The following is a 9724-nucleotide window of genomic DNA, read 5'->3' as shown; positions in this document are numbered from 1 at the left end:
ACGACACACTTGTTTTCAATATTCTATTTGTGAGAAATTTAACTTTGGACTTTCCATTCAGGTCCTCAAGGAGCAAAGTATAACGTTGAATCAGGAAAACCCTTTCAGCAGTCCTCAGAAGTCCTCGAGGACATCCCGAAGGCAGTGGACAGGGCCGTTACAGCCTACGGTGGGTGTCTGTCCCTGTTAAGCAGAAGCCTTGTCAAGCTGAGGTTTTAGATGCGTGGATGGACAAGCCGTAGCCTGCACAGTAGGAAGGGGCCGCTCAGAGCCTCACTGCAGCGACACTCAGTTACAGGCCTTGCGGGCGCTGGCAAGCTGCAGACATGGTCGAGTCTCTGGTGGCAGTTGGGGTTCCAGCCGAGCCCCAGGAACAGCTGCTGCCCCAGTTACAGCCTTACTGGGGCCAGAGCTGTTCTGGGCAGACGGTGGTGTCCAGCTGGCAGGAGCTGGTGGGACTCACCGCCTTGAGTGGGTGAGGGACTTGCCGAGGATCTGATTGCTGCTCAGTGCTGAGAGGGCAGCACCTTGCCAGTCCCCAGAGGGGAGAGCGCAGGGGATGCACAGGCAGCGTGGGGCAGCACCCACTGCACCTCGGGCTGACAGCGGGGCTGGGGTCGTGGTGGGGCAGGGCCGGCAGAGCTGCAGGGCTGGGCTGGGCCGAGTGAGCTGTGCCCAGCTCCGCGGGCAGCGGGAGGCAGATGTCCTGTACGGAGGCACAGGGGGCTGCCTTTGCTGCAGGGGCCTTTTCCGGGTGGACGGTGGGACTGGGAGCAGCAGTGAGAAAGTGTCCCTGGAGCCGGCCCTGCGCCGCCTGCCCCAGGGCAGCCTTGCCCCGGTCTGTGTGTCAGGGCCCGGCAGCACGGCAGCAGCCGGGCAATAGCCCTCGGGAGCACTTCTTCCCCAGGCCGGGCACAGCCACGTCCGGGGGGTTTGTGTCTCTGCCGTTCCCCGGCTGGACCCCAGCTTTCAGCCTCGGGGACGTCCCTCCTGGGGAGGTGTCCACTGGGGAAAACAGGAGCATTCCTGCTCCAGCCCTGCAATGCTCTCCCCGCTCTCCCCGGGCCAGCCTGGGTCACCATGGGACACACAGCCCCAGCCCACAGCCCGGGGAACAGACGGGGCAGCGCTGGGGCAGCCTCTCCCTGGTCACTGGGCTCTTCTCCGTCAGATAGGTGAACAATAACATCTTCCCGTGGGCGCCTTTTCTGCCCAGAAAACGTGTCCCAGGAAGAAATGCCCAGGGGCCATACATTTATCCATCCGGTCCTTGAGGGCTGTTGCACAGGGCCTGGAAACAGTATTTTGAAAACCTCCAGGTGCAACTAACAGGTCACCCCGGCCCCTCTGCACCTCTGGAAATGTCCACCCACGTCTGGGTCCCATGGCATTACCTGACCCCCTCCAGTCACTGCAGGTCACTGGCAAAGGAGCTCCCAACCTCTACTGGGAATGTGCTTGATTACAGCTGTGCCCGAAGCCAACGGCCACCCGACGGCTCGGCCGGATCTTGTCTCGGGGCCTGGGGGCGATCGCACAGGTATGTCCCCTGAATGAGCGAGCACTTAGGTTTTAATATTCCGTTCTTGTGAAATTTCAGTTAACGCTCTCTTGGCCCACGCTCAGCCGAGCAGAAGAGGGGCAGAGAGGGACCGGCTTGGGCTCAGAGATGTGAGCACTCTGCCTTGCGAAGGTGTCTGTGCCAGCCTCTCCGGCCCTGCGCTGCTTCCAGTGCCTGCTGCAAGGCCAGCGGTGGGCTTGTTGGGGTTTAGAGCTGGTGCGAGCTCCAGGGAGTCCTTTCTCCCAACACCTCCGTGCATGTCTTGTTTTAGATCCTCCTGCTCCAGGCACCCAGTACCTGTCTGCACAGCGCTCCTGATGGAGGGGGGGGATGAGTGCCACGGAGCACTCCCGTGTTGGAAGTGCCTTCGCGGCCGTTCAGACCTGCAGAGGTGTATTGAAATAGCTCATGGGAGCTTCTCTGTTCTGTCTGTTCACAGACGTGGCTGGAGGCGATCACTATCCTGTTTCCCAGCTGGGTTCCAGGGGGGACGCTCAGGGAGATCACATGGGTACGTCGCAGCTTTTGAATTCCTCTGAGAGCCGCCGGCTCAAAGCCCAGATGTGAGCGAGGCGTCTCTCGCGGCTGTGAGAACGTGGACCTGCACTGTGTGTGCCGTGCCATTGCGTGATCCGCTCGTATGTTCTGCTGCTCGGTCATGACGGTGTATGATGGAAATTCTCGTGGGTGTTTGGTTGCAGATGTGGGTACAGGGAAGGCTTTTCCAGCTCCTCATCCGGGTCCTGCGCTGGCGCTTCCCTGGCGTCGCAGGGGTAAGTAGTCAGTCTTGACTGACTCCACAGACGACACACTTGTTTTCAATATTCTATTTGTGAGAAATTTAACTTTGGACTTTCCATTCAGGTCCTCAAAGAGCAAAGTACATCTCTGAAACAGGAAAACCCTCCCAGTGGACCTCAGAAGTCGTCCAGGGAATTCTGAAGGAGCTGGACAGGACCACCCGAGCCCACGGTGGGTGTCTGTCCCTGTTAAGCAGAAGCCTTGTCAAGCTGAGGTTTTAGATGCGTGGATGGACAAGCCGTAGCCTGCACAGTAGGAAGGGGCCGCTCAGAGCCTCACTGCAGCGACACTCAGTTACAGGCCTTGCGGGCGCTGGCAAGCTGCAGACATGGTCGAGTCTCTGGTGGCAGTTGGGGTTCCAGCCGAGCCCCAGGAACAGCTGCTGCCCCAGTTACAGCCTTACTGGGGCCAGAGCTGTTCTGGGCAGACGGTGGTGTCCAGCTGGCAGGAGCTGGTGGGACTCACCGCCTTGAGTGGGTGAGGGACTTGCCGAGGATCTGATTGCTGCTCAGTGCTGAGAGGGCAGCACCTTGCCAGTCCCCAGAGGGGAGAGCGCAGGGGATGCACAGGCAGCGTGGGGCAGCACCCACTGCACCTCGGGCTGACAGCGGGGCTGGGGTCGTGGTGGGGCAGGGCCGGCAGAGCTGCAGGGCTGGGCTGGGCCGAGTGAGCTGTGCCCAGCTCCGCGGGCAGCGGGAGGCAGATGTCCTGTACGGAGGCACAGGGGGCTGCCTTTGCTGCAGGGGCCTTTTCCGGGTGGACGGTGGGACTGGGAGCAGCAGTGAGAAAGTGTCCCTGGAGCCGGCCCTGCGCCGCCTGCCCCAGGGCAGCCTTGCCCCGGTCTGTGTGTCAGGGCCCGGCAGCACGGCAGCAGCCGGGCAATAGCCCTCGGGAGCACTTCTTCCCCAGGCCGGGCACAGCCACGTCCGGGGGGTTTGTGTCTCTGCCGTTCCCCGGCTGGACCCCAGCTTTCAGCCTCGGGGACGTCCCTCCTGGGGAGGTGTCCACTGGGGAAAACAGGAGCATTCCTGCTCCAGCCCTGCAATGCTCTCCCCGCTCTCCCCGGGCCAGCCTGGGTCACCATGGGACACACAGCCCCAGCCCACAGCCCGGGGAACAGACGGGGCAGCGCTGGGGCAGCCTCTCCCTGGTCACTGGGCTCTTCTCCGTCAGATAGGTGAACAATAACATCTTCCCGTGGGCGCCTTTTCTGCCCAGAAAACGTGTCCCAGGAAGAAATGCCCAGGGGCCATACATTTATCCATCCGGTCCTTGAGGGCTGTTGCACAGGGCCTGGAAACAGTATTTTGAAAGCCTCCAGGTGCAACTAACAGGTCACCCCGGCCCCTCTGCACCTCTGGAAATGTCCACCCACGTCTGGGTCCCATGGCATTACCTGACCCCCTCCAGTCACTGCAGGTCACTGGCAAAGGAGCTCCCAACCTCTACTGGGAATGTGCTTGATTACAGCTGTGCCCGAAGCCAACGGCCACCCGACGGCTCGGCCGGATCTTGTCTCGGGGCCTGGGGGCGATCGCACAGGTATGTCCCCTGAATGAGCGAGCACTTAGGTTTTAATATTCCGTTCTTGTGAAATTTCAGTTAACGCTCTCTTGGCCCACGCTCAGCCGAGCAGAAGAGGGGCAGAGAGGGACCGGCTTGGGCTCAGAGATGTGAGCACTCTGCCTTGCGAAGGTGTCTGTGCCAGCCTCTCCGGCCCTGCGCTGCTTCCAGTGCCTGCTGCAAGGCCAGCGGTGGGCTTGTTGGGGTTTAGAGCTGGTGCGAGCTCCAGGGAGTCCTTTCTCCCAACACCTCCGTGCATGTCTTGTTTTAGATCCTCCTGCTCCAGGCGCCCAGTACCTGTCTGCACAGCGCTCCTGATGGAGGGGGGGGATGAGTGCCACGGAGCACTCCCGTGTTGGAAGTGCCTTCGCGGCCGTTCAGACCTGCAGAGGTGTATTGAAATAGCTCATGGGAGCTTCTCTGTTCTGTCTGTTCACAGACGTGGCTGGAGGCGATCACTATCCTGTTTCCCAGCTGGGTTCCAGGGGGGACGCTCAGGGAGATCACATGGGTACGTCGCGGCTTTTGAATTCCTCTGAGAGCCGCCGGCTCAAAGCCCAGATGTGAGCGAGGCGTCTCTCGCGGCTGTGAGAACGTGGACCTGCACTGTGTGTGCCGTGCCATTGCGTGATCCGCTCGTATGTTCTGCTGCTCGGTCATGACGGTGTATGATGGAAATTCTCGTGGGTGTTTGGTTGCAGATGTGGGTACAGGGAAGGCTTTTCCAGCTCCTCATCCGGGTCCTGCGCTGGCGCTTCCCTGGCGTCGCAGGGGTAAGTAGTCAGTCTTGACTGACTCCACAGACGACACACTTGTTTTCAATATTCTATTTGTGAGAAATTTAACTTTGGACTTTCCATTCAGGTCCTCAAGGAGCAAAGTATAACGTTGAATCAGGAAAACCCTTTCAGCAGTCCTCAGAAGTCCTCGAGGACATCCCGAAGGCAGTGGACAGGGCCGTTACAGCCTACGGTGGGTGTCTGTCCCTGTTAAGCAGAAGCCTTGTCAAGCTGAGGTTTTAGATGCGTGGATGGACAAGCCGTAGCCTGCACAGTAGGAAGGGGCCGCTCAGAGCCTCACTGCAGCGACACTCAGTTACAGGCCTTGCGGGCGCTGGCAAGCTGCAGACATGGTCGAGTCTCTGGTGGCAGTTGGGGTTCCAGCCGAGCCCCAGGAACAGCTGCTGCCCCAGTTACAGCCTTACTGGGGCCAGAGCTGTTCTGGGCAGACGGTGGTGTCCAGCTGGCAGGAGCTGGTGGGACTCACCGCCTTGAGTGGGTGAGGGACTTGCCGAGGATCTGATTGCTGCTCAGTGCTGAGAGGGCAGCACCTTGCCAGTCCCCAGAGGGGAGAGCGCAGGGGATGCACAGGCAGCGTGGGGCAGCACCCACTGCACCTCGGGCTGACAGCGGGGCTGGGGTCGTGGTGGGGCAGGGCCGGCAGAGCTGCAGGGCTGGGCTGGGCCGAGTGAGCTGTGCCCAGCTCCGCGGGCAGCGGGAGGCAGATGTCCTGTACGGAGGCACAGGGGGCTGCCTTTGCTGCAGGGGCCTTTTCCGGGTGGACGGTGGGACTGGGAGCAGCAGTGAGAAAGTGTCCCTGGAGCCGGCCCTGCGCCGCCTGCCCCAGGGCAGCCTTGCCCCGGTCTGTGTGTCAGGGCCCGGCAGCACGGCAGCAGCCGGGCAATAGCCCTCGGGAGCACTTCTTCCCCAGGCCGGGCACAGCCACGTCCGGGGGGTTTGTGTCTCTGCCGTTCCCCGGCTGGACCCCAGCTTTCAGCCTCGGGGACGTCCCTCCTGGGGAGGTGTCCACTGGGGAAAACAGGAGCATTCCTGCTCCAGCCCTGCAATGCTCTCCCCGCTCTCCCCGGGCCAGCCTGGGTCACCATGGGACACACAGCCCCAGCCCACAGCCCGGGGAACAGACGGGGCAGCGCTGGGGCAGCCTCTCCCTGGTCACTGGGCTCTTCTCCGTCAGATAGGTGAACAATAACATCTTCCCGTGGGCGCCTTTTCTGCCCAGAAAACGTGTCCCAGGAAGAAATGCCCAGGGGCCATACATTTATCCATCCGGTCCTTGAGGGCTGTTGCACAGGGCCTGGAAACAGTATTTTGAAAACCTCCAGGTGCAACTAACAGGTCACCCCGGCCCCTCTGCACCTCTGGAAATGTCCACCCACGTCTGGGTCCCATGGCATTACCTGACCCCCTCCAGTCACTGCAGGTCACTGGCAAAGGAGCTCCCAACCTCTACTGGGAATGTGCTTGATTACAGCTGTGCCCGAAGCCAACGGCCACCCGACGGCTCGGCCGGATCTTGTCTCGGGGCCTGGGGGCGATCGCACAGGTATGTCCCCTGAATGAGCGAGCACTTAGGTTTTAATATTCCGTTCTTGTGAAATTTCAGTTAACGCTCTCTTGGCCCACGCTCAGCCGAGCAGAAGAGGGGCAGAGAGGGACCGGCTTGGGCTCAGAGATGTGAGCACTCTGCCTTGCGAAGGTGTCTGTGCCAGCCTCTCCGGCCCTGCGCTGCTTCCAGTGCCTGCTGCAAGGCCAGCGGTGGGCTTGTTGGGGTTTAGAGCTGGTGCGAGCTCCAGGGAGTCCTTTCTCCCAACACCTCCGTGCATGTCTTGTTTTAGATCCTCCTGCTCCAGGCACCCAGTACCTGTCTGCACAGCGCTCCTGATGGAGGGGGGGGATGAGTGCCACGGAGCACTCCCGTGTTGGAAGTGCCTTCGCGGCCGTTCAGACCTGCAGAGGTGTATTGAAATAGCTCATGGGAGCTTCTCTGTTCTGTCTGTTCACAGACGTGGCTGGAGGCGATCACTATCCTGTTTCCCAGCTGGGTTCCAGGGGGGACGCTCAGGGAGATCACATGGGTACGTCGCAGCTTTTGAATTCCTCTGAGAGCCGCCGGCTCAAAGCCCAGATGTGAGCGAGGCGTCTCTCGCGGCTGTGAGAACGTGGACCTGCACTGTGTGTGCCGTGCCATTGCGTGATCCGCTCGTATGTCTGCTGCTCGGTCATGACGGTGTATGATGGAAATTCTCGTGGGTGTTTGGTTGCAGATGTGGGTACAGGGAAGGCTTTTCCAGCTCCTCATCGGGTCCTGCGCTGGCGCTTCCCTGGCGTCGCAGGGGTAAGTAGTCAGTCTTGACTGACTCCACAGACGACACACTTGTTTTCAATATTCTATTGTGAGAAATTTAACTTTGGACTTTCCATTCAGGTCCTCAAAGAGCAAAGTACATCTCTGAAACAGGAAAACCCTCCCAGTGGACCTCAGAAGTCGTCCAGGAATTCTGAAGGAGCTGGGACAGGACCACCCGAGCCCACGGTGGGTGTCTGTCCCTGTTAAGCAGAAGCCTTGTCAAGCTGAGGTTTTAGATGCGTGGATGGACAAGCCGTAGCCTGCACAGTAGGAAGGGGCCCGCTCAGAGCCTCACTGCAGCGACACTCAGTTACAGGCCTTGCGGGCGCTCGGCAAGCTGCAGACATGGTCGAGTCTCTGGTGGCAGTTGGGGTTCCAGCGAGCCCCAGGAACAGCTGCTGCCCCAGTTACAGCCTTACTGGGGCCAGAGCTGTTCTGGGCAGACGGTGGTGTCCAGCTGGCAGGAGCTGGTGGGACTCACCGCCTTGAGTGGGTGAGGGACTTGCCGAGGATCTGATTGCTGCTCAGTGCTGAGAGGGCAGCACCTTGCCAGTCCCCAGAGGGGAGAGCGCAGGGGATGCACAGGCAGCGTGGGGCAGCACCCACTGCACCTCGGGCTGACAGCGGGGCTGGGGTCGTGGTGGGGGCAGGGCCGGCAGAGCTGCAGGGCTGGGCTGGGCCGAGTGAGCTGTGCCCAGCTCCGCGGGCAGCGGGAGGCAGATGTCCTGTACGGAGGCACAGGGGGCTGCCTTTGCTGCAGGGGCCTTTTCCGGTGTGGACGGTGGGACTGGGAGCAGCAGTGAGAAAGTGTCCCTGGAGCCGGCCCTGCGCCGCCTGCCCCAGGGCAGCCTTGCCCCGGTCTGTGTGTCAGGGCCCGGCAGCACGGCAGCAGCCGGGCAATAGCCCTCGGGAGCACTTCTTCCCCAGGCCGGGCACAGCCACGTCCGGGGGGTTTGTGTCTCTGCCGTTTCCCCGGCTGGACCCCAGCTTTCAGCCTCGGGGACGTCCCTCCTGGGGAGGTGTCCACTGGGGAAAACAGGAGCATTCCTGCTCCAGCCCTGCAATGCTCTCCCCGCTCTCCCCGGCCAGCCTGGGTCACCATGGGACACACAGCCCCAGCCCACAGCCCGGGGAACAGACGGGGCAGCGCTGGGGCAGCCTCTCCCTGGTCACTGGGCTCTTCTCCGTCAGATAGGTGAACAATAACATCTTCCCGTGGGCGCCTTTTCTGCCCAGAAAACGTGTCCCAGGAAGAAATGCCCAGGGGCCATACATTTATCCATCCGGTCCTTGAGGGCTGTTGCACAGGGCCTGGAAACAGTATTTTGAAAGCCTCCAGGTGCAACTAACAGGTCACCCCGGCCCCTCTGCACCTCTGGAAATGTCCACCCACGTCTGGGTCCCATGGCATTACCTGACCCCCTCCAGTCACTGCAGGTCACTGGCAAAGGAGCTCCCAACCTCTACTGGGAATGTGCTTGATTACAGCTGTGCCCGAAGCCAACGGCCACCCGACGGCTCGGCCGGATCTTGTCTCGGGGCCCTGGGGGCGATCGCACAGGTATGTCCCCTGAATGAGCGAGCACTTAGTTTTAATATTCGTTCTTGTGAAATTTCAGTTAACGCTCTCTTGGCCCACGCTCAGCCGAGCAGAAGAGGGGCAGAGAGGGACCGGCTGGGCTCAGAGATGTGAGCACTCTGCCTTGCGAAGGTGTCTGTGCCAGCCTCTCCGGCCCTGCGCTGCTTCCAGTGCCTGCTGCAAGGCCAGCGGTGGGCTTGTTGGGGTTTAGAGCTGGTGCGAGCTCCAGGGAGTCCTTTCTCCAACACCTCCGTGCATGTCTTGTTTTAGATCCTCCTGCTCCAGGCGCCCAGTACCTGTCTGCACAGCGCTCCTGATGGAGGGGGGGGATGAGTGCCACGGAGCACTCCCGTGTTGGAAGTGCCTTCGCGGCCGTTCAGACCTGCAGAGGTGTATTGAAATAGCTCATGGAGCTTCTCTGTTCTGTCTGTTCACAGACGTGGCTGGAGGCGATCACTATCCTGTTTCCCAGCTGGGTTGCCAGGGGGGACGCTCAGGGAGATCACATGGGTACGTCGCGGCTTTTGAATTCCTCTGAGAGCCGCCGGCTCAAAGCCCAGATGTGAGCGAGGCGTCTCTCGCGGCTGTGAGAAACGTGGACCTGCACTGTGTGTGCCCGTGCCATTGCGTGATCCGCTCTTATGTTCTGCTGCTCGGTCATGACGGTGTATGATGGAAAATTCTCGTGGGTGTTTGGTTGCAGATGTGGGTACAGGGAAGGCTTTTCCAGCTCCTCATCCGGGTCCTGCGCTGGCGCTTCCCTGGAGTCGCAGGGGTAAGTAGTCAGTCTTGACTGACTCCACAGACGACACACTTGTTTTCAATATTCTATTTGTGAGAAATTTAACTTTGGACTTTCCATTCAGGTCCTCAAGGAGCAAAGTATAACGTTGAATCAGGAAAACCCTTTCAGCAGTCCTCAGAAGTCCTCGAGGACATCCCGAAGGCAGTGGACAGGGCCGTTACAGCCTACGGTGGGTGTCTGTCCCTGTTAAGCAGAAGCCTTGTCAAGCTGAGGTTTTAGATGCGTGGATGGACAAGCCGTAGCCTGCACAGTAGGAAGGGGCCGCTCA

At 60.5% G+C, this 9724-nt stretch overlaps 1 protein-coding gene across 1 annotated transcript; it reads left to right on the top strand.

Annotated features, from left to right (window-relative positions):
* Positions 1-1668: 1668 nt before the first annotated feature.
* On the top strand, positions 1669-9625 carry LOC141919111 (uncharacterized; the record flags this gene model as incomplete). Its single annotated transcript, XM_074814087.1, has 7 exons — positions 1669-2072; positions 2263-2334; positions 2426-2533; positions 3833-3904; positions 4365-4469; positions 4790-4897; positions 9518-9625. Coding segments are annotated over exons 1-7 (676 nt in total), but the record flags the coding sequence as incomplete, so codon positions are not given.
* Positions 9626-9724: the final 99 nt, after the last annotated feature.

The sequence above is a fragment of the Strix aluco genome, unplaced genomic scaffold, assembly GCF_031877795.1.
Source record: "Strix aluco isolate bStrAlu1 unplaced genomic scaffold, bStrAlu1.hap1 HAP1_SCAFFOLD_33, whole genome shotgun sequence".
In the NCBI taxonomy this organism is placed as follows: Eukaryota; Metazoa; Chordata; class Aves; order Strigiformes; family Strigidae; genus Strix; species Strix aluco.
The sequence above is the reverse complement of the archived record's forward strand: the minus strand, read 5'-3'. Positions and strand labels throughout refer to the sequence as shown.